The sequence below is a fragment of the Colletotrichum fioriniae genome, assembly GCF_027942845.1.
Source record: "Colletotrichum fioriniae strain IMI 355084 chromosome Unknown scaffold_11, whole genome shotgun sequence".
Classification (NCBI taxonomy): Eukaryota; Fungi; Ascomycota; class Sordariomycetes; order Glomerellales; family Glomerellaceae; genus Colletotrichum; species Colletotrichum fioriniae.
Window position 1 is genome coordinate 431,049 of NW_027076847.1, and position 24,747 is coordinate 455,795.

The window sequence follows — 24,747 nt, forward strand, 5'->3', positions numbered from 1 at the left end:
CAGTGAATGAGAAGGCACTAGTCCGTATGTTCTAGGCTCTGAACAGAGTTTTCCCCCAATATAGATCAATTATTTCTTGCTTCAGGTCTCGCTGCGCCCAAAACAAGACTTAGAGAAACGAAGGAGCTGGAGTTTGTGAATCTTGATGCCCCCAAGCATCAAACCCCAAGCATGAAGGTATGGGCGATAGAGCGATGAATTGAGACCACATTGATGTGCGTGAAGATGAGGTTTTTACTGTCGACTCGAATTCGGGAAGGGGAAGTCAGGTACAATAGGGGAATAGCAGACTGACATGTCGTATACGAGTGGAGCCTTGGCGCACTATGGAAAGCTACTGTGCAGGTTTACAATATTGAATCTAATCGCTGTATTGTTTTTGCTTAGACGATCTGTCTCAGGCCTACAATCCCACCGGCACAATCTTGCGAGATCAACGCAACATGACTCAAGTTGGAGGTTGTTGTCGTCGTGAAAAAGAAGTCTGCTGTAAACCAAGAACCCATAATGAGCCGTCGCGTCAAATATCAGGGGCTGAGTCCTTTGAAAAAGGCTATTGTTGGCGACACTAACTTGCTCGAGTCGTGACCTTGAAGCGCCGTTTCGGAAAAAGCGACGTCGGCCACCGAACCGAGCTGACCAAGCGAATTCCATTAACGCCAAACGCCTATTAAGAACTTTAAGACCATAGTTTATCTTAAAATACACCACCTGACAGCGGCCACCTCCACATCTTCCGATGAACTGGGCAATGCTCGTCTTACGACTAGGCTAGGCCCCCACAACATACCTACCTTAGAGAGACGCGGCAGTTAACATAGTTTGACCCCGATATTACTTGCGCGCGGCTGGGTGGCCTTCCCTTGCCAATGGGTGTCAATTTGGAAGACGGACTCCAATCCAGGGCCCAAGGCCAGCAGGCAGGCTCCGCAAGGGATTGTCGCAGAATGATCGGCGAGTCCTTTGATCACTCAACCTCAATAATGATAATTAATAGGTATCTCGAACTCAGATTTCTTGAGTATAAAATGGAACCTCTCGACCCTCTGCCGCGATCCCTTTTTGCTATCTTCATTGCACTCTCTCACCTCACAATCCAGTCGCTTCTCTACAGTCTCTACATAAAGCAACATCGCCGCTACATCTCTTTCATTCTGATACCCAAACTCTTTCCCAACCGGTCAATTCGCATCTTTAACAACTCGCCAAAATGCACGCTCGCACTGTTCTCATTCTCGCCCTTGGCGCTGTCGCCTCCGCCCAAAAGTTCGAGGACTTCCCCACCAGCTTGACCTGCAAGACTGGCGCTGGCGGCAAAGGAACTGCCACCATTTCAAAGATCGAAGCTCAGGATGCCGTGAAAGGCCCCAACGGAACCAAGCAGGACGACTCTGCCGCCAACGTTGCTTCTGGCAAGTGCGTCAACCTCTCTGGCGTGCCCTTCTACGGAGTAAGTAACAGCATGGGATATCTTCCGCTTGTTTACCTCTGGAACTTCCGTGTGCTAATCAGAGTCTTTCCACAGGGCGGTGTTTCTGGCAAGGGAAGCATTTACTTCGCTTACGATAAGGCGAAGGATACATACTACTTCTGCTCGGCGCAAGGAGCTGTTGACGAGTCAGGATGGCCCTCTGCTTGCACGGAGAACTAAACAATCTATTGCTAAAACTGAATACCAAGCGAGCATTTGCCATTAAACAGCTTTTTAAAGCCCATTTCACGTGCATTTTGAATGTGAAGTGATAGTTACTTTGCAGTCCCTTGTGAGCACATTGTCTTATTGATGGGAACCTTGCCTGGAGTGGTGTAAAGCCTGACATGCAAGCGAACTCGGAACATGTTGTTCGACGACTCGGAGTGAGTAGTGCAATTTGCAAGAACGAACAATCTAAGTCAACAAAATGCGAGCGAGGGTGGGCCAGACCGGCCGAATGCAAGGACACCGGATGGGGCCAACCGGCGTCGCCGAGGATCAACGCCGGCCTCCGATGAAGTCCGACTTGTGGTAGGCCCGAGACGGCGACGATTCGGGAGCGGGTTATTGAAGAATGCAAGTTAGTAATCTAGTTTCTCACTTATCAATCATGGGCTGAATGACCGACAAAGCTCGAAAGATGGACGTTTATTTCTCGCCGCACCGTTCCGGAGGATCAGTATAAAAAGAGACGTTTTCTCCTTGACTGGTTTGTCTCCTGAAATTGTGTTGCAGGTCTTCGGGAGGCAATAACTCACCATTATACGTCTTTAGTTTATGTCTTAACGTACACCGAAATCGTACGACGGGCTTTCATTCAAACCTACCAAGCCGATTCAGAACAAGATGTCACGCGCGATTCTCATCACTGGCGCCACAGGCAAGCAAGGAGGTGCCGTTATCAGCGCTTTGCTGGCCAGACAGCCATCGGACTTTCTACTTCTTGCAGTAACGAGAAATTCTCAGTCAGCATCTGCTAGACGCCTTGCAGCAAAGTCCTCGAACATCAAAATCGTTGAGGGAGATCTTGATGCGACCCCGGCGTTGATTGCCTCCGCAAAGGCCGCGGCCGGAGCCGTTCCTCTATGGGGCGTGTATTCCGTTCAAGCAATGGGCGACCAGAAATCTGACAGCGAGACAAAGCAAGGCAAGGCATTGGTGGACGAATCCATCAAGGCAGGGGTGCGGCATTTTGTCTACAGCAGCGTCGAGCGAGGTGGCGACGAACGGTCTTGGAGCAACCCTACACCAGTACCGCACTTCATCACGAAGCATCAAATAGAACACCATCTCCGCGACAGCGCAGCCAATAGCGAAACCGACATGGGCTGGACTATCTTGCGCCCAGTCATCTTCATGGACAACCTCATGCCAGGCTTTTTCGGCAAGGTATTCTTCACTATGCTCCGCGACACCATGAAGGAGAAGCCTCTACAGTGGATCGCGACCAAGGACATTGGCTTCTTCGCGGCCGAGGCATTCCATAATCCGGCTACCTGGAACAAGAAGGCGGTCGGTCTGGCGGGTGATGAGCTCACCTTCTCGCAGATGAATCAGACTTTCGAGAAGGCGACTGGTGCACCAGTCGGGACCACGTTCGGATTGCTTGGCAAAGCTTTGAAGCATGGGGTCTCTGAGATTGGTGTCATGGTCAACTGGTTCAGGGAAGAGGGCTACAAGGCGAATGTGTCTCAGGTCAAGAAAGTCCATCCAGACATTCTGACAATGGGAGCTTGGTTGAAGGAGAGTGCTTTTGTAAAGAAGTAAAAATGATCAGGCACTGAGGACTCAGGAGGGAATTCTACTGTATGGCAATTGTAGTAACAGCACTTTGACTTATGATAGAATCAATGTAGACGCAAGATACTCTTCTCTCAACGCAGCGGCCGATGAGTATTTGCATGCGATGTATCATACTGTTAAGTAGTTTGCAGAGGAATGCAAAGCCCGAATGCAACATACCAGAACATTTATTGCATCAACAACTAAAGTTGAATACCCACAGAACCACCAGGTCCGGTGACGTCACCTGCACACATCAGGCAACTCAATCGAGTCCAGGACGATCTGCCGGCGAGATGGGCCGATTGCAGCTAATGCGAGCTTGCCAGCCCTTGCCTCAACCTTGCATACATATATCCGACCCGCGCGGGAGTGTAACTCTAGGATCCTCAATCATACCTCACCTTTTCCTTTATGGGGTATTCCATAAGTCGGCCAACGGAAAGAATTACAGATCTCAAAGAGCCGGTAGCAACTCCACGCACACTAAAAACGAGTTACGACGCCCAGCTAGTTGCTGCCCATCTCAATACCTGAAGAGAACCAACTTTATCCTTCTTCAATGATTAGTAACACTGTACATAAAAGATGCGGCTGTTCCCCTGTAGTTGGGACTCTGGTTCTCCAAAAGTGCATTGCAACATCACGCCCGCACCGGACTAGCCGTAGAAGGCATCCTGCAGTTTCCAATACAACCTTATAACTTAACCTTCCAACTCCGGACTTACCGACAAACAACAAAACCGGTTTACAGAAGGAGTTATGCTGATCAACGGGTTGGTTGTCAATTCTTACAAATAAACTTCAGGGGGTTCTCGGGGTGCGCTTCTGAATCGAGTCATGTGGTCTGACTTAAATATGGACAGTTGGACGGTTCACTGCGGGGATAACGTCGCATGTATACAGCTTTACAGTAATTATACAGTACATCGGAAGACTTAAGCCGACTGCCCTCACTTAGACAACTCAATTCCTGTGGACCGATCGTCATCGGCCACGGGCTCTCGTGCGATTGGCCTGCAATAGTGGCGCATAGTGGTAAACGAGTGCGAAAGCAGAATATCGGACATCGTAAGATCATGGTTGTCTACAGCTAGATGCTACCTTCTAGACTCGATGGGAATGCAACATGGTAAGTAGGATATAAGCCGCCTAGTCCCCCGGCCTGCAATGCATTAGTTCCTAGTAGTTCATCCCATCTTGACTCTCCAGTTCACTAGCACAGTATCGTCATCTTCGTTCACACATTCTTTCTTGGTTAACAAATCTCAACAATCGCTACCAAAATGAAGTTCGCTGCTGTCCTCCTCCCTCTCATCCCCGCCGCTCTGGCCGGAGAGTGCATTCGCGACGGCGGCTGCCCCGGCTGTGGTCAGGTTGCTAGCGTCAGCTACGTCCAGGACGGAAGCACCTCCACCGCCACGGCTGCCTCCTACGGCTCCGTCACCTTCTCCGAAACCACCATCACTGTCAAGAACACATCCAAAAAGTGGCTGATGTTCTGCAACTACGGCTCGGCCTGCTTCCCCGTCGAGGCCGGCGACACTTGCACCTCCACCCGCCAGTCTTCCGACTCCACCGCTCTCGGACTTCAAGTGTGGTCCCAGTAGAAAGGTAAGTTCTGACCGGCTAAACGTTTCTAGCAGTGAATGCCAACTGACACGGATGCTCAGGGATCTCCAAAACGTGCGTCTGGGATCGGCGTGGCAGCACGGCGCTGAAAGCTGGGATAAACGCGCGGGTGTGACAAACTGACAGGAGTCAGGCGGGGTTGACGGTTCCACGTCCCGCAGTCGTCCCAATTCTGTGCACAGCGCCTGCGATGGCGAGTACAAATACGTGGATTGGGCACTTAGTGACAGCCCCGAAGGCAATTGCTGCCAATGCACTTGGTCTGCAAAATGACTGAGGGTATTCAGAGAACCAAAGACCATCGAACAGCATTTGCATTTTTCACGATAGACCAAATGATACCTTGTGTCGTGCTGTGTGCATTGTGATATTTATAGACCATGGCCATTCTCGCCGACAGGGTTAATGCTCGTTAAGCTACCCCTTTCCCCTGTCGCGCGATCGGCACCCCTGAGAGGATCTACTTAAGGAGTGACACTATGACCCGGCCATGTGTTGAAGCTAGACAAGGACACCGAATATGTAGATCAAGTATGTACATGTAAAGGAATTGTAGAAGAAAATGTTGCCACAGCTAGGTGACGTTGTCAAAGAAATTGGATTCAGCAAAAATCATGAACCCTCGTCGTTGGCGTCTGCCCGTTATCGTCGCATCCTCAAGACTGCCTGCTCTCGATTCACATATCTCGTTCGTCGTTCTCATATTCGTCTCATGATAGATCTTCAACGTTGAGAAGAACGCTCTGCTTCAAAGGAACAAAGCCGTCTCTTCCGAGTTGCCTCAACAGCTCAACCGCCCGCGATTGGGGTTGCGAAACAACGGAAAGCTCACGGTAATGGTGGAAGTTATCCACGAAATTCTTCTCCGGGAAGTGCGTGCGTAAAATATCAAGCACGGTATCAAAGTTGAAGGGTTCAGCCCAAGCAAAGATTCTCTCACTGCGAACGTTGGGGAGCACTGCAGCAGCCACGTGAAGCCGAGCGTTGTCTTCCACGTCGACAAAATACTCTGCAATCTTTATTAGCTTCTCGAATCAGCAAGGAATGAACATTTTCCCTTGCACTTACGTGGTGGAATGCTTGCTAGACGGTCCACGTGGGTTCCGTTCCATAGACTCTCGATAAAGGATGAGGTTGAAGAATGGCCTTGATTGGCCGCATCTAGAGCTCTTCCAAAGTTGGTTCCTGGAAGCACTAACGGGTAATCAGCCTCATTGCACAATCCAAGTAACGATAAAACTGCAGGTTGCATACCGCTGCTGACTATCAAGTCATAACGACGCCGAATATTCTCGTGATAAAACTTCCACACTGCCATCTCAGCTTCCACCTTACTTGCGGCATATATATGCCACGCTCGCTGGGGGTGGCACGGAGCCTCCCTCCATGCTATTTCCACCGACTCAGTGTTCCAACAGTCGGAATTCACCTCAATTCCCTTCTTCTCAGGCTGAGGGAGGGCTGCAGCAACGGAAGAGCTGGTGAAGATGAACCGCTTCACACTCGCCGCTTTGTTGGCAGCCTTGAGAGCATTCAGAGCCACAGTGATACTGCGAGGAATGACGCTCTCGGGGTTTGGGCTGAAAGACACCGGAGAAGCGGCATGGATCACAGCGGAGACGCCTGTAAGGGTTTTAGCCTCTTTAGTGTTTAGGAAAGAGCAACAAATTCACCTTCAATCGCAGCGTCAAAAGCGCACTCCTTCTCCATGTCCGGCAATGAAACCAACATGAAGTCGCCCTTTTGTCTCTGTCGCTTTAGCGCCTCTGGCAGCCAGGCGCATTTCGAAACGTCGCGAACAGTTCCGCGGACGTTGAACCCTAGCTGCAGCAGTTCATTGCAGACGTGGGAGCCGATGAAGCCGTTCGCACCCGTCACCAGGACCGTTGAGCCCTTTGGAATGGCGAATTTTCGTTCCGGAGTCATATTCAAAAAACTTAAGACTGGCGATATTGACTGTCCGTTACAAGGATGACGAGTGCAGAACCACCGTGGCTGTTCGCAGAGCCAAGAAATGTGGCTATTTGTCGAGATGGCTGCGTTGCTGCGCGCGGTGACCGCCAGGCCTCTCCTCAAGAACGAGAACGAAAGCAAGCGGATGATTTTATAAACTCTACTGACTTTCCGAGGCTTTCTGAATGCATCTTAGGCTCAAAAAATCTACCCCGCCTTTTTATTTAGATAGAGGTTTCGTGTCTGTCACTTGTGACATTTTTCTGGTGGTTTGAAACAGCCTTTTTGCCAGAGACCGTTGTCGTTGAACGCCAAGTGGGACTCCTGGAAAAGGCCCAAGATGACAGAACGGGACCCAGAGCCGATGCACCCCCACGACATATCGCGAAAGAAGAGCTACTTGCATCGATGAAATAATGCGACGCCAACCGTTCTTTGCGGATGAGTCGGCATCAGAGAAGTTTTTCCATTCCTTTAAAAGTCTCGTCCGAACATTGAGGATTCGTATGGCTGACAATTGGTTCCAAGGGGTTGTAGTTACGCAAGATTTGACATGGGACTCAAACAGCACCAGAAACATGAATCTTCCGACTGTCTACCAGAAACGATACGCGCTGCAAAGTGCGGTCTTCCTCAGTTGCTGGATCCAAGTTTGAGGCCTTTTCTTCTTTTTCTCCCACCAAAAATCACTTGGACAACTTGATATGCCATGTTGCGGCGATCCCCGCCCCCACTTTGTGTCAATTACGTGCAACTTACTTTGAAATGACCATATGTTGCAGGGATCTCAAAACCGCCAGTCTGCTTTTATTCAAGCTATGGATGTTCAAACAAGTTGCCATTGTGTGGCGCTAAAAGGGAGCGAGAATTTGTCATATCTTACTCGAAGTCCTCCAATTGGGCATTCATATTATCCTTCTCGAAGATGTCAATTATATGAGTGCGCTGTTAAAGTGCCTGAAAGAGGATAAGCTCCTGAACAACAGAAAAATAAATTGTCTTCATAGAGTAAACTCGCAGCTTCCGAACCGACCTGAAAACTTCCAGAGAGATCAGGGGAATATATCTCCAACAGAACTGAGTAACAAGTCTTTCCTATTTACATCGCGGGTCCCTTTTAGATCACAGCTTTTATTGAACTATTTCTTGTTCTGACTCTGAAGATCTCTTGATGTTACCTACCTACCTCAATTCGTATCCTCGATTTCTAGTCTAAGTCTGTACATGAATTTGCCACGCTACCTGTTAATACTTCGCAAATTATAGACCCACGCAAAGGGAACCCTGAAATAATACTCTTCGCAAACCCATCAATTAATCCCACGGCATCATCTCGATGACCCTGCCTACCCTAAGACGGATATATAAAGGCCGATGTCCCACAAAATGTGATGTCGCTCGAAGGCGAATGTGAGCTTCTTTTGCACTTGTGCATCACGTAGCAGACTTGGAGTCAGGAACAAGATCATAGGCGCCAAGACACCCAGACCAAGGGTAGACACTCACACTATGATGGATTGGAATCGTTTCACAAGTTGGTCAAAGGCGGCGTGTCGTATCTGATGGTCCAAACGCAACGTCTCTAAATACTGCAATGCTACGATTCCGGAATAGTGACGGCATTCGCCGAGATGAATAATTATCACGTCCGGAGCGCTGTTCGGGTAAGGGGCAAAACTTCGGTCCCGGACGGGGCCACTCCTCGCTCTCGTATCCCAGCCCGATTGGTCCAATGCATCGGGAGATACGGGGTTCCTAGCGGCTCGCACTTGATCGGAGACCGGCCGTACGCAAACGTCGAATGACATTCCACCTTCAAATAGGCAATCCCCCTTACGTAGAGGAACCTAATCTTGCGCATTACTCATGTGGTAGAGTAATTATGTAAGCAGTGTAACCTTTTGTTGGACTCTTGCAAATCTGCCATGATGAACATGATGGCGATGTTTTACCGGTTGAGAACCGCCGCTTTGCTTTGGCGCTGTATCTCTCAAAGAACGCTAAAAGATGCAATCGCAGAATGGTAATAACGCTCCCGCCAACCCATTTTCATGTACGCAATGCCGAACACGGAAACTCAGGTGCGATCGCGCCCGCCCGCGATGTGGACGGTGTGCGAGACTTGGGGATAAATGCGACTATCCACAGTCGAGAAGAGCGAATGTCGGCAGGAGAAAACGAGTTCACGAGCTAGAGGCCAAATTAGGTACGTTGATCATGTTTTGACTACCCACGATAATAAGCGGATGGTTGTAATATTGTTCATGGAAACCAGCCAGTCTTATACTTACAATCTTATAATTAGAGCAACTTGAGCGGCTGGCAAAGACTGGAGACAACCCTTCTGCCCCCGAAAATGACGAAACTCCGTCTCAACAAATCGCCAGCGATGGTGTCGACTTTTTGACGGGGAATATGCCGTATGCGACAGCATCAACAAGCGTTACCCCAGATCAAGATCAAACCCCACCAGACGACAAGACATCTTTCACAGAAGTACTCTCCCTCGGGCTTTTTGAGCCATCACCGTCTCAAGATGTTATTGAATTTCTGTAAGCACTATCATTACTGCCAATTGGGTTGAGGTTGTTGAAGTCATTACGTTTCTAAAGCTACCTGCAGAACAAGAACCTACTTTGACAAATGGCAATACGCTGCGCCAATGCTGCACCCGACCCGGTATACCATGTCATTGTACTTGCCGCCTCACATGCAGCCTCCAATGTGCCTACAATACATTGTCATGGCCTCCGGTGCAGAAGTGACCAAGACTCACCGACAGCTCGCCATGCCGTTCTACCATCGCGCAAAGGCATATGTAGAAGCCGATGAAATGAGAGTGAGTTGTACGGCCCTCTTTATTAAGAAATCGGCGAATTTTACCTTGACCGTGTTGCTGACAAAACTCAAAATAAAGGGTGATGGACAGTTCTTTGCGACTGTAGCACATGCTCAGTGCTGGACACTGATTGCCAACTTTGAAGCCCAACAACTCTACTTTGCGCAGGCTTCAATGAGTCTTTGCCGAGCCATCAGGATCGGTCAGATGCTCGGTCTACACCGGGTTGATGGAGAAGGCGTCGACGCGATGTCTCTGCTTCCGCCTCCGCGGGACTGGTCCGAGGCAGAGGAGAGACGGAGGACGTGGTGGGTGATTTACTGCTCGGATCGGTTGGTCAGCGGTAGCACGGGCTGGCCGGTTATGATTAACCAGCAAGATGTGAGTAAACAGCATATAGCGCCGTACCCTGGTCGGGCTATGGAAACATGATATCCAAGGTCTGGCGATTTCCTGCTCACATACCTTTTTTGCAGATTACTACACATCTCCCTGCGTCAGAAACGGCATTTGAAACAGGCGTTGAGGAGCAGACGAGCCCGCTAACGAGCATCCTTCTCCAAGAAGGTCGCGACTTCTCCGCCTTTGCAGGACGGGTCCTGGCCGCGGCATCCTTCTTCCAAGCCTTTCAGCACTCAACACGAACATTACCAGACGATGATCTTACCGACCCACGTACAAGTCGGAACTGGAAACGCCACCGTGAGATTGACAACGATCTAGTAGGTCTCCTTGCCGCTCTCCCGGACGACCTGACGCTCCCCCAAAACATCCAAAGCCGCAACGCCACCTTTGTCAATGCCATAATCCACACGTCGGTCATCTTGCTGCACAGAGCGGCTCTCGCCAGAATAGAGTCGTTCGGGCTGCCGGAGCATATGGCAAAACAGAGCCAGGCGAGGTTGATTTGCGCCGCCGAAGAGATTCTTAATGTCATCCGAATGATGCCCGATATCACGCAGACGCTCAAGAATCCCATGATGACCTTCTCCATGTACACGGCCTCTCTCGTGTTCCTCGAGAACTGGGATACGTCGGCCCAAGACTATCGGCGACAGGATAACCTCGATTTTATCCTTCGCATCATCATATTGGCTGCTAAGGCGTGGAACAACCCCGTCACGAAGTCCACAGCAGTTCAGCTTGCGGTGGATATGCGGCAGCGAGGTCTCGGATCCGAGGCAGTTGACAAGGTGTGTATTCGCAAAGCCCTTTCCCACCACCCGGAAACCCCTTACAGGACTGTACTGATTCAGATTGTGTAGGCAACTGAATTGTCACCAGGTCTTGATATGGAGCCTATCATGGCAAAAGGGTTATCTTCATCCTCCAACTTCGTGTACCAGGTAAAGACCGCGGACGATACAGCACACAACATGCCTGATTAGTAGCTGAACCGCAATTGCTTTGCTCTTGAAGGCTAGCCTATGGAAGATCATTGTTATCGTGGAAGCGTTCAATATCCTAAGAAGCCGAATGCCTGTAAGCTGCATTGCTTCAGGTGTCTCAAGGCTACGCCGTTAATTCGCATTGCGAGGGCTGGCAATACATCAGGCAGTAATACAAGACTTAAATGCTGATTTGCGCGTTGAGGTGCGGCCAAATCACTTGTAAGTTGTTAATGCCAAATTTTGTTTCTACCGTTTCGCGCAGTACGTATCGTGCTTGGCGCTTGGCATAACGGTCTCCCAAGTAGGTCAGCGGGCTTTTACCCAATGTATGTAAAACGGTCCATTTACACTACTTCCCTTCTTGATCATCTGTAAACCAACTCGCTTCAGATCATACACAAACATTCACACACACTCTCACACAAGCATACGCAAAAGTCAACCATGGAGGAATGGGCCGAACATTCCGTAGCCGCTCTCCTGGAGGGAATCCTCATTGATTACCCGGACTTCAAAATGTTCACACAAGACACCAATCGACTCTTCTGGACGCTCAACAGCCCACTGGAGAGCGCATTCCAGGTCACGCCAAACCCCTAGTACGGGCCAGGCGACTTGATGGAGCCCTACTATCGCCCTGTAGCTATCGAAGAATCTGCGAGTGGTCTAGAGCCGAGCTGGCACCCCGTATCGCAAGAGTCTCTCATGGCACCCCCAGTCACAACCATCACCGTCCGAGTCGAGGCGCTCGACGAGAGGGAACAGCTCTGGGCCGAGCTTAATCGCTACTGCGTCGTCGATATCCTGACGGACCCCGACCGGCCGCGGGCTAAAGACGTCCAGCTCGAGGTGACTACGGTAGGTACCTTTCTCACGATCCACGAGTACGTCTCTGCCGTGCACCCGTGGCTCATGGGAATGCGCGAGAGGATCCTGGACGCCTTAGGAAAGCTCAAACTCGAAGCGCCGTGGCCGCCCGAGACAAAGTTGGCCGTTCATATGTTCGGCGGGCCGATACATATCGGAGCTGAAGACGGTTGGGCTAAAAGACACAGAAAGCCGAGCCCGCCCCTAGCCGTCGAGATGACCTTGGCTGAGAAGGAGGAGGCCTCGCGGAAAGTCATGGAGAGAATGAAGGCGGGATCTGCGGCTCGAATTCGTGAGCTGGAAAGGCTCCGCCAAGAAGGGGACAATTGAAACAGACTGGGTCATTGTACGTGTACATGTGTAGTTCGTTATTTCTCACACTTTTCCCGTTTTCCTAGCCCAAGATAATTACAACATTGTGCGCGATTGTAGCACCGAAATTGAACGACTTCATGGTTTCCTTTCGTCCTTGTAGTTTGTGCGGAAGTGAGCTCTTACGGGGCTCTGTTCAATGTCGGGAGCTCGGCTTCATAGTTGAAACGGTCCGATCAGACTCATTAGCCTCCATTCTTGCCGCGCTTCCATTGCCCTGCGCCGCTCGGTACTGCTACTGCATGTTTTCATTTACTTTACGAGCAGCACGGCTGAGAGCTCCCCTGCGAAAGATATGAAGAGATTTTCCGGAATTCTCTGTATATTGGCTTATGATGTGGGCAATTTGGATCTTGGCGTTGGTGATGTTAAGTCGAGAGCCTCGAGCCTACTTTGATTCAAGACAGTGCCATGGTTCATCCTCTTAGTCAAGCACGAACTTGACATTAGCAGCAGGTGAGTCGTGATAAAAGCATGTAACCGTGAGGCATAGCACCGATTGGGTGGCTAGCTACCTTGGCATGGAGTCACCATTAAAAACGGTGAAATCGGATGATCCGTGTGGCACAGTTTAGGCAATTTGCGCCCCATAATTTAGACATGTTCTGCCAAAGTTCCGTCCCGCCCCCCCCAAAGACCCTTCAAAGACCCTTGCCCAGTCGCTTCGACCGCCGTTGGCGATTGAAGAATATCCGCTCCGCAAAACCCGACAACAGGAGGTCAAGTGAGGCTAGATAGACGGGGCACGCAGTAGCATTGTCTCCCCACTCTAGACTTACGCGCTGTGATGTGTCCAGTCACCCTGAGCTATGGCCGAGCTGAGATGCGCATTTTCAAAGAGAGGCTTACTTGTGTCGGCAATGCAGTCGGATCTTTAACATCGACACTAGAACTGGCACGAATAGTGACCATGAATTCATCTATCAAGCGGAGAGGCGCAGGCTCAAACCCGGTACTTATCGCCGGGGTACTTATGGACGAGAGCTGCCGGCGTCCGCCGAGATGACCGCCGACGGACCCCGCTCCTCAAGATCACCAATGAATTCGCCTAGGCCGCCGCACTCCTAGCCAAAGTCGAGACCAAACAGTCTCAAGGCCCCCAGCTACTAGTCAATATTACGCACCGCACTGCTGCCGTCTCATACGGGATGGAGTCCATCGCACACGGAGGCATTGTCCCTTAGGGTGATGATCCCTCTTACGCAGTATTCTGCAGTGTAATCGATGACGGCGCCATCAGCAACGGCGTAACTGACAATACCGTCACGATCAAGCGGGCCATCAACGACGGGCGGCGTTACGGCGAGAAACGCAACGGCTCGACGGTCAAGAACGCCATTGTCTACTTCCCTCCCACCCAGCACAATACCTCTTCCCTTAGAGACGTAGGTCATCGGCGATACCACCAGCCGCTCAGAACCGATCACCTTCAAGTCCTTCATCGGTATCGGGGTACTTTCAACAGACGAGTACACCGGCAGCGGGACCGGTCCAGACGGGCACGGCTAGCAGTGGTGTGTCAACACGGCCAATCTGTACCGCCAGACCTGCAACGTCATCATCGACGTCCGCCCAGGGCCACGCTCAGAGGAGGCGGCATACCTCCACTACCAGGTGGCCCAGGCCACCAGGCCAGATGGGACTGAGGTTGGGTGTGAAAGTCGATGACCATGACCGACGTGAAGAAAGGCTTCAAGTTTGTGCCCTGACTATCTCGGCGGCAGTATTGGGTCATCGCTGATGATGGTTGTCCTTCACAAACGTCGGTATCGTTCGTCTTTATTCAGCCGCCGTCATCCCAATCCGGTTCTGGAAGGACTGGTCTCGGTATCGAGAACATCGCCATATCGGGTGTCACCACCGCCGCCGCCGACACGAATGGCCGCTTCCTGCTGGCCGGGTTTACCAGGCTTGACGAGTGGGTACTGGTCCCCGTATACTCGAGCTCAGCCGTTGCTGGTGCGCGCTCCTTCTCATTTGCGCCGTGGTCATTAAGTGGAATATGGCTACTGATGCAAAGGGATCAGCGGCTCTCTGTTGGCTGCCACGTCCGGATCGGCGGTGCGACGGGCGCCGACCTGACACCTACTGAGAGTGCCCGGTCTTGACCTCTGGCATCCGCCCAAGCTGCAATCATGCTATCCCTGATGATGCACACTACGCCAGGCGCATCGTGATACTTCGAGAATATATGGCTGTTGGTGGCTGACCATATGATTAATGACGCAGACCTGGAAGACGCCAACAACGCCATGGTACAGAACTTGGGTCTACTTTCTCGTGGCCTGCTTGTCGAGAGCACCGGGCTCAAATGGTTTCTACGCCACGGCATCGGAGCACGCGGTCATGTACCAATACAACTTTCACGATGCCGCGAGTGTCTTCGCCGCCATGATCCAAACAGAGCCCCCGCCCTACCAGCCAACCCCAAACACGTCTGCCCCTTTCGCTAGCTCCGTCGGCCTCTTCTCTGGTGACCCGGACTACTCCTGTGCCGCTGGCGACGAGTTTAGTGGTTGCGATGAATTGTGGGTCGTTGTGATGCGCGGCTGCGAGGACATCTTGATTGCTGGCGCTGGCCTGTACTCGTGGTTCTCGGCCTACGCCCCAAGATTGTATCGGCGGACAGCTGTGCCAGAAGACACTAGTTCTTCTTAAGGGAAACAAACCATGCTAGCGTGCGATGGGAGCATCTCGTTAACGATAGGCGCCAAGTACATGGTCGTTATGGACGGCAAGGGCATTGTGGCCAAGGACAACCTCAACGTCAATGCGCACTCGTTCTAGTCGCAGATATCGCTGCTCGACGTCACTAGCGACGGCAAGCAGTATAACGATATCTTCTGGCTCGACCCGTCCATATGGGATATGGAAACAGCCTCAATTCTCTTGCGAGCCGCCCTGCCGCGTCAAGATTCCACCATACGTAGGCGCGACTACTACCGTCAATCACCCGCTTATGACCGTTAACCAGGACGCGTGGACGAGTACAATTACGGCACGGCCCATGGCGCTATCAAAGCTGGGCTTCGAGGTAATGACGATCGGAGGCTCCAACGTGAAGAGGGACAGTGGCATCCTGAACTGCCGAGCCTTTGAGGACTTCTGGCCCGTCCCCGCTACGACTGCCGCTTAGTCCGTCGTTATTCACAACGGCCCGGATTGTAAAGAGTCAACGGCGAGTCCTAAAGCGCCTTATCCAACATAGCCTCCGTACATCGAGCCCGGCGCGCCACCGCCGTGGACTCCAACAAGGAGCCGGACGATCGCTTCAGGGCCTGAATGCGCCGGCAGGCTGCCGAGTCACCCAGTTACTACGACGTGGACATGCTGGACTGCCCGGGGAGGGGTAGGAACAATAACGACTCGGGACAGATGCCATTGGGTGACGGCACTGGCCGGGCCGTCACCAAGACCTTAAACAACGGCATCAACTACTTCTGCAAGTAAATTGGCTCTGACGTTGGGCGTCCAGGCCCGCGACCTGGAAGACAGTGCCGCCACCGGATAGCAGCAGCTCCCGGGCGGTTACAAGAAGGAGGTCCACCAAGCCCCTTTTCTGGGCAGGAGGGAGATTAGCTTTCAGCTTCGAGTTGCTCGAACGGCCGCTCGTGGACGTTTAACTTGGACGAGTGTACGCGATACTTCAAGACACCCGTTGATAGCTGTAATTGTGGCGGGGGAGAATGGCAAGCAGGGCGGGTATGGGAATAATAACTAACTGCCTTAGGTGGAAGAATGATCCGAATCGTTCACCGTACTAGCGGTTCTAGAGAAAGTCTGCCTCAGAATATCAGTATTTTCTTTGTAAAATCTTGCATATAGTCTTTGTCGCCGATTCTCTTAGGACACATCAGTTGCTCAATATTTTACGTATTTCGATGTTCTCTATTTGTTTTGTTTTTCTGCCTTTACTAGATATTTACTGTATAGGTAATAAACAGGCCTCAAGATATTAACTTAGGGGGCGTAAAGTGGATTCGACCAGGTACCTCGAGGCACCAAACCCATGAGGACCCAAGAGACAGAGACTGAATACTTGAGAGACAGATATACCTCAGCAAGTAGCCGGGAACTCTCTCTCTCTCTCTCTTTCTCTCTCTCTCTCTCTCTCTCTCTCTCTCTCTCTCTCTCTCTCTTACATAACACGACACTTGACGGGGAAACACAAGCGGCAGCACACGCCAAAGTCAGCGTCGTCAAGATTGCCTCAACGAACAAGACAGGAAGATCGCACTGCCACTTGAAATATGGCTTCTGATCACGGGGCAACGCCAGACAGCGAGAGTATTACACCAAGCGCGCAACTTCACAATCGGATTACGAAGATGACATCAGAAAGCGACATCGAATGGTTGGCAACCTCATCAATGTCTTACGTTACTTAATACACAGAGCTGCATGGCATGGCATGGCATGCACTGCAACTCAGCTGACACATACAGGCCGGGTGGCTAATTACCATAGCCGAGCTGGGGCCCCCCTTCTACTGCACCAGCAGGCACCCTCAAGAACATAACCAGCGTAAGGGAAACTTCTCTATCGCATCCGGAATCATTGCTAAAGGCCCCTCTCCTTCCGCCCCCCTAGCGCCGTCCCCCGTCCATTAATGAATCACTAAAATCAAGTTGTCCGCAATGTCTCTAAACCACTGGTTGGATTTGTAGTTGCGGGTCGGCACGTCGGAACACCAGGTAGGGAAGTTTGGATAACACAACAAGTAGACATGGCGTTGTTACATGCCATCAAAGTCGCCGCCAAGGTCGTCCTCGTCCAGATCTCCCTCCTGTATCTCCTTGGCCATCTCACGCTCGCGTTCGCGCGCCTCCTGGGCATTCTTCAGCTCCAAGCGGTGTTGGTTCATGGGGAATCGCATGGCCTAAAACACAGTATTGTTAGAGTGTATATTGACATGGAAATATGCGGGAAAACTCACCTTGACGCTCTCATCGTGGAGAGCCAAGCATGCGCGAATTCTGTCGTGGAAAGCTTCACCGGGCTCCCGCGTGGCGTAAACATCGCCGACCTCCTTGCTCTTCATGTATCCATGCTCGCGGTCCAGGGTAGCTTCAATGACGCCATCGCGGATGGCCTTGGCGACAATGTACTCGGCCGACTCTTCGCTACCAAGGTCGAGGCGGATGCAGATGTCGCGCAGGGAAATGCGAGAGTACGACAGAGACATCATGCGGATGCCGGTCTTGATGACGTTCTGACGCAGACGGAGAATCAAGCTGTAGGTGCCGTCGCGGCGGAAGGTGTCGGCGTGATCAGCAATGATGGTCTCGAAGTTTTGAACCTTGCCAACCCGGACGGCCTGGACAAGGAGGAAGTACGGGTGCAGAGAGAGAGCTCCAAAGTGGGCTGGCGGAAGGTAGATCTCTCGGGGATATCGCCCATCAACAATTCAACCACCAACAGAAGCTTGGTCGCCGTCTGTGAGAAGCCCACCGCGCAGGCGCTTGAGGGTGCCTTTCTTGTCGCAGCCGTGAGGTGCTCGTGTGCCTCGGTGTATCTCAGCTGAATGGCGCGGATGCGTCCAAGGTAGTACAGGAAGCGTGCGACCTGGTTGTTGGCTGCGTTCTCGGGGAACTGGGTATGGGATACGAGCAAGTCGGCCTGCGCAATGTGAGACGTCAACAGATAGCTGCGAAGCAAAAGCACAATGACCGAGGCTTGCGTGTCGATATCCTTGCGGAGAACGGCGGTTCGCAGAGCAGCCAGGAGAGTCGGTCGAATAGCGACGACCGGAGACTGGGGAGAAGGAGGCTGAGGAGCGAGGCTTTCGCAGAACATTGAGTAGTAGAAGTAGACCTTGGCGGAAAGGGAGTCTAATGTGCGGCGGTTAAGCGTGTGGATACGGTCAGTGAGCTGCTTAGAGAACTCGGCTCCGTGTTGGAACTGTTTGGTGTCGTAGAGGTGGACCTGGATCAGGATGCCGAGGAAGATGTCAATCTCCGGGATGATCTCCTTCACCTCCTTCTTCTGGCCGTTCTTCGTCTTCGCAGGCTCGCTGTCTACCTCCATCTCCGGACCGCTAGAGCGGCCGAGGGGTACGTTCTCGCGACCGATGGCGATCAGAAGCTGCTTGGCAACATTTCCGGAGGCAACGGTTGCAGGGAAGCTCTCGGCAATGGCCTGGGCGATGATATCGGGTGTCAGGCGCTTGCGGATGGTGGAAATCGACCGCAGGGCTCGGAGGGAGAATCTGGCATCGAAGAGCGCGACTGCGCGGTCCAGCAGAGCGAAATTGCTCTTGATGTCTGTAGAATTGACATCAGTCAGCTTTCTGGGTTGTCTGCGGACACATCAAGAGCTTTCAATACTGATCAAGCATGACATACCTGCTACAGCCTGCACCACGGGGTCAACCTTGACCTCTGCGTCATCTGCTCTAGCCTCATCACCCATCGCAACGTCCCCATCAGCATCCGCCGGGGGAGCAGCCGCCTTCTTGGACGGAGGCACAACAACAGTCATCTCTTCGTCGCCGTCCTTTGCTCCCTTTTTGCCCTTGCTCTTTGAGTCGGTATCCTTGTTGTTCTTACGAACCCCGTTCTCGAGGGGATCCTTCCCGCTGCGTGAAGGTGTTTTGCCCGGCATTTTTTCTTAACCGGATGTGCGTAGATATGCTGTGGGCAGTGTATTGAGTGCTGTTGGGGATGGCAGCAGTCGGATATGATCGTGGAGTCGCGCCCGGGGAGGAGAGTGCAGGCGGGTTGTTTTGCTTAGATATGGCGTCCCGTCAGGTGCTTCGTCTGAAAGCAAGGTAATTGAGGGAGAGAAAGTCAGGTGACACAGGTTGAGAAAGCGTCAGGACAAGCGGGAGTCGATATTGGAGCTCTGTGAGAGTCGGCTGTCGTTGATGGGAATGGGTGGTTGCTGTTTGGCTGTTTGCCTCGTGATGCAGGAAGGTCCGATGGATGGAAGCTCAAAGATTGAACACCTGAGGCTTAGGTTGCTGCTTCCAGGCTCTGGGGGGGACGACACAGACCGGGCAAGCACCTCACCCACCACACTAGCCGGTGCTAAGTAGCGGGTACAAGAGTGTGGACCCAACGCGACACAGAATCAGCCATCTATGCGGGGGGTCAGCTATCGGAGTCTGTACCCTCTACCTGGCATTACTTAGCGAGTGAGATTGCCGGGCCTGCTGGAAGCGTGGAGCAACCCCCCCCAACACCGAACGAGGCAAAGGCCACCAGGTCCGAAGCGGGAGTGACGTTGTCGATGCTGCCTGCCTCAGCTGCGTCGTCGTGGTGCCTTTTTTTTTGTGCCACACTTCTTTATGCACGCCTCAGCTACCTGAATTATGTAATTATTCAGGTTCCGTCGTCGAAGCTCCCAATCCCGCCATCGAAGCTGTAGGCATAGTACTTAATCAACATGACATATCGCTGAACTGGCAATGCGCGCATCCTCCTGATTTTCTCGCAGTCGAAATCCATCCTCCCTCTGACTCAAAAGCACGCTCTGGGTTCATCAGAATATCAACGCCACCTTCATATTTGAGTCTTTTGCTCAGCTGAATGCAGACTGTTGCTTCTGAATCCCTTGCTGTTATCTTATCGGACCGGAGGCGCCTTTCCACCACCTGGCCCCAGCTGCGCTACCTTCATCGTGAGGACCTTGCTGGCCTACCTCCTAGTGGCATAACTAATGACACTGCAACACTGAGACGGATAAGTAGAACACTGTGAAAGGACTCGAGTATCATTCTGGGTATACCCTAACTATGAAAGCGACGATGGATGACCACCGCAGCACGAGATGTTGCAAGTCAACTAGCAATTACTGCCCGTTCCTAACGCCTTTGTCATGTCTCCCAAACCATACCATTATGCCCATGAAAACCAATCCATTTGCCATTGTCTAATCAACCTTACTCTTGAAGAGAAGCCTATTTCTTTACTGGGAGGAAGTTGACCTCCATACGTGTCGCCATGGACAAGTCCGCCTGCTGGGTATCGTCATCAACCGAGAACTGCCTGAGCGGGGGGCCAGTAGTCTGGGCCGGAGCAGGTCTCGCAGTTGAAGCCTTTTTGGCCGGAGATGCAGATTTGCGAGACCTCGCCTTGGATGAGACGATCTTGGCCGGCGATGTCGCACATGCTCCGGCGTCTTCTTGATTGAAGCGAACGCTCTTCGTTCTGTTTCTCTTAGCAGTACTTCGGTTTCCTGCGGCAGCGTGCCGCGGTTTCTCGGTGGGCTCGTACTACTCGCCCTTGCCCGAGGTTACCTTGGCTGCTTGGATGGCGCTCATCTTGGTGATCCAGGCAGTCGAGGGCTGGATCTTGCGCACGGTACGAAGCTCGTCAGAGGAGTAGCCAGGGACGCGGATATTGTAAGTGCGTTCCAGGACGAGCTGGATGTCGCGAATCTCGAGGACCTTTGAGCCTCGCTCTTTGGCATTGCGGCAAGCCGTCTCCAGAACGTTGTCGACGAAGCTGTCTGCCATGGCTAAGACACTCTGCAATAGAGTTAGCAAACGTTTGACATCATCGGGTCGTTAGTGATAAGTAACGTACCTCTTCGACCTCGGGAGTCAACATGTTGATCTCCTGGCCCTCGGCATTTCCGCCGCAGACTTGTCGCACGAGCTCGTCCAATTTCTTCTTGCTGAGTACGTGATCGCCCTCAGCCTCATGGACGTATGCAGGGATCTTGGAAATCGCGGGCTGGCCCATGACACCTCCAGCAATACCGCCACCTCCCGTGTAAGTAGGCCGCCCAGCGCCAGCACCGCCCGCCATCGCAACGGGTTGAGGCACGGAAGTGGCTTTCTCTGGAAGTTGCTTAGGGATCGGTAGTTTGGACTGCAACGTCTGAGTTGGCTGTGTCGGGTGCGCGTGTTGTTGTTGCGGAACTGCTCCAGATCCCATGACACCCTGAGCGTGTGCGCCGGCCGAGCCAGGAGTGCCGGTGGCTTGTTGAATAGGAGCCGACGTCTGGACGTTGCGCTGGTTCGCGCGGGAGACGGCGGCTGAATGACTGAGAGCTTGACCAGGACCGGCAGGAGCAGCAGACTGAGGAGTCGCGACGCGCTGGGTGGGTGTGCCTGCCGAGGGAAGTCCACCGCCTGCAGAAACCGACGCGATGGCAGTATTGACTGGCGGGGGGTGATGTTGGCCTTGATTCATAGTTTTCTGTGGCGCAGAAGCCATGGGTTGTTGAGCTTGGGGAGCTTGAGATGTAGTCGGTGTCGCGGCAGAGGAAGCGGCAGCCTGAGCGGCAGCCTGAGCCTGCTGTTGCTGGAGTTGTTGCTGTCGGAGCTGCTGCTGTTGTTGCTGCAACTGCTGTTGTTGCTGTAGCTGTTGCTGTTGCACCTGTTGTGGAGGCAGCTGCTGTTGCTGCTGAGGGGGGGTGCCTTGACCTGCGGCGGCTGCGCCGGTCATTTGCTGGTTCTTTGCTGCCTCAATCGCGGCATTCACTGCCGTGGTAGGGTTCTGCGCGTTTTGCGTGGCCGGAGTGCCTTGAGCGGTCGGTGCCGGGCTTGCTTGAGCACCACCAGGCTGTGTCGAGGGCGGTTGCGATGCCGCAACGGCTGGGCTGTTTTGCTGTTGCTGAGAAGGCGGCCGTTGTTGTGCAGCCGCGCTCGCACTTGCCGCAGTCTGCCCCGCCGCGGCAGCAGCTGCCACCGCCGCTCTCGCCTTATTGATGCCTTCCTGGGATTTCCTGAAATTCTGGACGAAGGTCTGGGCCTCAGTATGCATCTTTTGCGCATGATCCCTTCTAATTTGCAATTGCTTTGCTTCGTCTGCACCCAATGCGCCCTTCTCCTGTTGGTTCTTAACGTGTGCATCGATTCGCCTTATCTGGATTCCCTGCTGATCCATCTGCATCAGCGCCCTCAGATATTTCGCTTTGAAGTCATTGGACCATCGGGCGGCCGCTTCCTGGCCCTTGTCTAGGATACCCTGAGGAGGGTTGAAGGTCATCTGTCGAATATGGGCCAGGATATGATCTGGAAACTGTGTCGCCTGCGGCGCCTGCTGCGGCGCAGTGGGAGTCGGTGCTGCCGCCGCCGGAGCGGGCGCAGGCGTGGGAGCATGCGCAGGCTCTGCCGTTGTCGTCGCTGTGTTCTCGGTCTTCGGTTCGGTCTTTATAGTGACACCTCCGACGTTCGCCTGGCTGGCGGCGGCCGCCGGTGCCTGTTGCTGAGCCGGCTGGGCTTGTTGCGCGGGCGCCGCTGGCTGCGCTGGTTGACTCTGTTGCTGCTGAGCCTGTTGACCACCTTGTTGCTGCTGTTGAGCGGCTTGTTGCTGCTGAGCCTGTTGCTGTTGCTGGACCTGCATTCGGCGTTGCTGGAGCTTGTTAAGCAGCATTTTGGTAAAGTCCTGGATTTTCTTCTTGGCATCTTGATGCTGAGCGGACTCTTCAGGATGCGTTTCATAATGATTCCATAACTGGCGCAAACCCCTCTCATACTTCTGCTTCTCTTCGTCGTTCAGAATGGGAAGGTTTCGCATCATCTCAGGTCGATACATGGGTGGCTGTCGCGCACTAGGCACAGTTTGACCGGCGGCGGCCTGGCCAGGCTGGCCTTGGTTGTTCATCGTCGCGGTCTTACGATTATCGGATTCGGCGGCAAGGTAGTGACCAACTTGGACAGTATTCGAGAGTTTGGTATTCGATCGGAGAAATGGTTGGATGATACTACTGAAGTTCTACACCCTGTTGGCGACGGAAGATGTGTAGTCCAAGAGAGCGTTAATGCTTCCGACGGATGGCTAAGAAGTGTAGTTGCGTCGCAGCACGCGTTCCTGGAAAGTTCCGTGTGGGGCTATGAGGGGAGCAATGATTGGATATTGACTTGACGCGCTCTGGCTTTGGAGCTCAAGCCTCAAGCAGGTGGCAGGAGCCTCGACCAACACCAGCTACCTCATGACAAACCTGATCGACCTAGAGAGCTTCCGACAGGGTTGTTACAAAATGATTGGATGTTGAGAATATCATCAAGGTCGCGAGGGAAACCTTTTTTTTTTGGTTTTTTTTTTTTGTTTGTGAATCTTGCTGTCCGTGTGATGGCTGAATTACTTCAAGTAGATAATTTGAGCACGAAAAGAGTCACTTGGAGGTGCGCGGCTACGGTAAGTACTATGCATGTGCCTATCAACAGAGAGAATATCTCGCTCTGAAGATCTGTTAGAGAGCTCTCCGCCTGCCTCGTAAAGTCACCCAGCCCAGTTCAAAGTTTTTGAAAAGCTGTATCTAGCAAAATCCTACCTAAATTAAGCAGGCCGATGGAGGCAAATGGTTTGCTGACGAGAAATTGTCCTTCCCGAATCTCATAATGTTAGTATCACCATCAGACCTCATTCTTGTCCCATGGATGCAAATTGCAGTTTCCCTCAGCTTCGCTGGGACCCAATAGACACCACCTCGATTGCAGAATCGCAGAGCCTCAATTAGCAAGTTAAAAATCCCTTGTCCTTCCACAAAAAGCAGGCTTCTCGAACAAGACATGGGCCCCTCACACACCCCAACACCAGCCCACCATCGACGGCCACACGTGGAGTTGCCCTCAGGTCGGTCTTCCTGCGGGAAAGGCCCGTCGGACCTGCAGATGAACGGGGGCCTTTGAGGCGTTGGGTTGTCCACTCTGGCGCGAACTCCCAAATGCACACTTGCGCAAGTTGACGATGCAGTGCATGGACGAAGAGGTGGGAAGAAGGGGGGTCATGCCCTAACGCGGAAGGAAGGACGACGATGCCCTTTTCGTGCGCCTGGAAGAAAACCCTCGAGGAACTTGGGGATCAGTCTGGACATTGAGAGTCTTTAGGGTATATCATCTCACCAATAGAATGGTGAGATACATAGTCTACTTGATTCCTCGTTTCTCAACACTCACAGAGCCGAGTAGCAAGAAGACTACTGGGTAAGAAAGAACCGGCTGTTGTCAGCGAAGTAAACAAATCCTGTGTAAGGTAATCGGGCCTTGCCGCTTGAAATGAGGGATCTTCTCGTCCAGCAAGGAATGGGAGAAAGGCTAAGAAGAGGGTCCGTCAGCGTTGGGCTGCAGGGAGCCAGGCCGGGCAGTCTAGGTACTGCCCAGTGCCCACCCATGCATCCCAGTCTCTTCAAGGGTGCTGTTGTCTACCTTACTGTGTAGTGCTGGTAAAACCCAACTGCAAGAATTTAGTGATTCGCGCAGGCGTTCCGAGATGGCTACAGTGGTGGATGGTGGTAGTGCCAGGTGGCTGGCTTCGTTGGTGATAATATTCCCAATGAGGCGGGCAGGGTGTCAGGCTGGTCTTGAGTAACACAACCCAAGAGCTGGGAGCAAGTGCCGTTTTGAACGAGATATGAGTGACACAACGTCGAGGCCTGACGCAAAGTTGCCGTTCCATGCACTTAGGTTGGCCGTGTTGGCTTACCTTCTAGAAATTCACCGCAGGCAATGAAATTGTAATTTGCAAGTCGCGGCTTCCAGTTAC

General features: G+C 52.5%; 9 protein-coding genes across 9 annotated transcripts; 6 read left to right on the forward strand and 3 right to left on the reverse strand.

Moving 5' to 3' along the window:
* Positions 1-1,210: 1,210 nt before the first annotated feature.
* N0V96_008746 (uncharacterized protein) lies at positions 1,211-1,651 on the forward strand (the record flags this gene model as incomplete). Its single annotated transcript, XM_053188678.1, has 2 exons — positions 1,211-1,450; positions 1,526-1,651. The coding sequence occupies 2 exons, from the start codon at positions 1,211-1,213 to the stop codon at positions 1,649-1,651; spliced, it is 366 nt and encodes a 121-aa protein (XP_053053444.1).
* Positions 1,652-2,320: 669 nt separating this feature from the next.
* On the forward strand, positions 2,321-3,241 carry N0V96_008747 (uncharacterized protein; the record flags this gene model as incomplete). The annotated part of the gene is made up of 1 exon (XM_053188679.2): positions 2,321-3,241. The coding sequence occupies one exon, from the start codon at positions 2,321-2,323 to the stop codon at positions 3,239-3,241; it is 921 nt and encodes a 306-aa protein (XP_053053445.1).
* A 1,144-nt stretch (positions 3,242-4,385) lies between these two features.
* Positions 4,386-4,866, forward strand: N0V96_008748 (uncharacterized protein; the record flags this gene model as incomplete). The annotated part of the gene is made up of 2 exons (XM_053188680.2): positions 4,386-4,388; positions 4,549-4,866. The coding sequence occupies 2 exons, from the start codon at positions 4,386-4,388 to the stop codon at positions 4,864-4,866; spliced, it is 321 nt and encodes a 106-aa protein (XP_053053446.2).
* Positions 4,867-5,598: 732 nt separating this feature from the next.
* N0V96_008749 (uncharacterized protein) lies at positions 5,599-6,814 on the reverse strand (the record flags this gene model as incomplete). Its single annotated transcript, XM_065758440.1, has 3 exons — positions 5,599-5,897; positions 5,957-6,511; positions 6,562-6,814. The coding sequence occupies 3 exons, from the start codon at positions 6,812-6,814 to the stop codon at positions 5,599-5,601; spliced, it is 1,107 nt and encodes a 368-aa protein (XP_065612833.1).
* A 2,770-nt stretch (positions 6,815-9,584) lies between these two features.
* Positions 9,585-10,945, forward strand: N0V96_008750 (uncharacterized protein; the record flags this gene model as incomplete). Its single annotated transcript, XM_065758441.1, has 3 exons — positions 9,585-9,680; positions 9,759-10,061; positions 10,157-10,945. 3 exons carry the CDS (start codon positions 9,585-9,587, stop codon positions 10,943-10,945), a joined length of 1,188 nt encoding a protein of 395 aa, XP_065612834.1.
* A 570-nt stretch (positions 10,946-11,515) lies between these two features.
* On the forward strand, positions 11,516-12,268 carry N0V96_008751 (uncharacterized protein; the record flags this gene model as incomplete). The annotated part of the gene is given in 2 exon segments (XM_053188683.1): positions 11,516-11,653; positions 11,672-12,268. 2 exon segments carry the CDS (start codon positions 11,516-11,518, stop codon positions 12,266-12,268), a joined length of 735 nt encoding a protein of 244 aa, XP_053053449.1.
* Positions 12,269-13,980: 1,712 nt separating this feature from the next.
* On the forward strand, positions 13,981-15,097 carry N0V96_008752 (uncharacterized protein; the record flags this gene model as incomplete). Its single annotated transcript, XM_053188684.2, has 4 exons — positions 13,981-14,006; positions 14,127-14,411; positions 14,572-14,957; positions 15,018-15,097. The coding sequence occupies 4 exons, from the start codon at positions 13,981-13,983 to the stop codon at positions 15,095-15,097; spliced, it is 777 nt and encodes a 258-aa protein (XP_053053450.2).
* Positions 15,098-17,045: 1,948 nt separating this feature from the next.
* RPN3 (26S proteasome non-ATPase regulatory subunit) lies at positions 17,046-18,913 on the reverse strand (the record flags this gene model as incomplete). Its single annotated transcript, XM_065758442.1, has 4 exons — positions 17,046-17,189; positions 17,247-17,690; positions 17,726-18,573; positions 18,655-18,913. The coding sequence occupies 4 exons, from the start codon at positions 18,911-18,913 to the stop codon at positions 17,046-17,048; spliced, it is 1,695 nt and encodes a 564-aa protein (XP_065612835.1).
* A 1,297-nt stretch (positions 18,914-20,210) lies between these two features.
* TAF12 (Transcription initiation factor TFIID subunit 12) lies at positions 20,211-22,866 on the reverse strand (the record flags this gene model as incomplete). Its single annotated transcript, XM_053188686.2, has 3 exons — positions 20,211-20,460; positions 20,530-20,780; positions 20,839-22,866. The coding sequence occupies 3 exons, from the start codon at positions 22,864-22,866 to the stop codon at positions 20,211-20,213; spliced, it is 2,529 nt and encodes an 842-aa protein (XP_053053452.2).
* Positions 22,867-24,747: the final 1,881 nt, after the last annotated feature.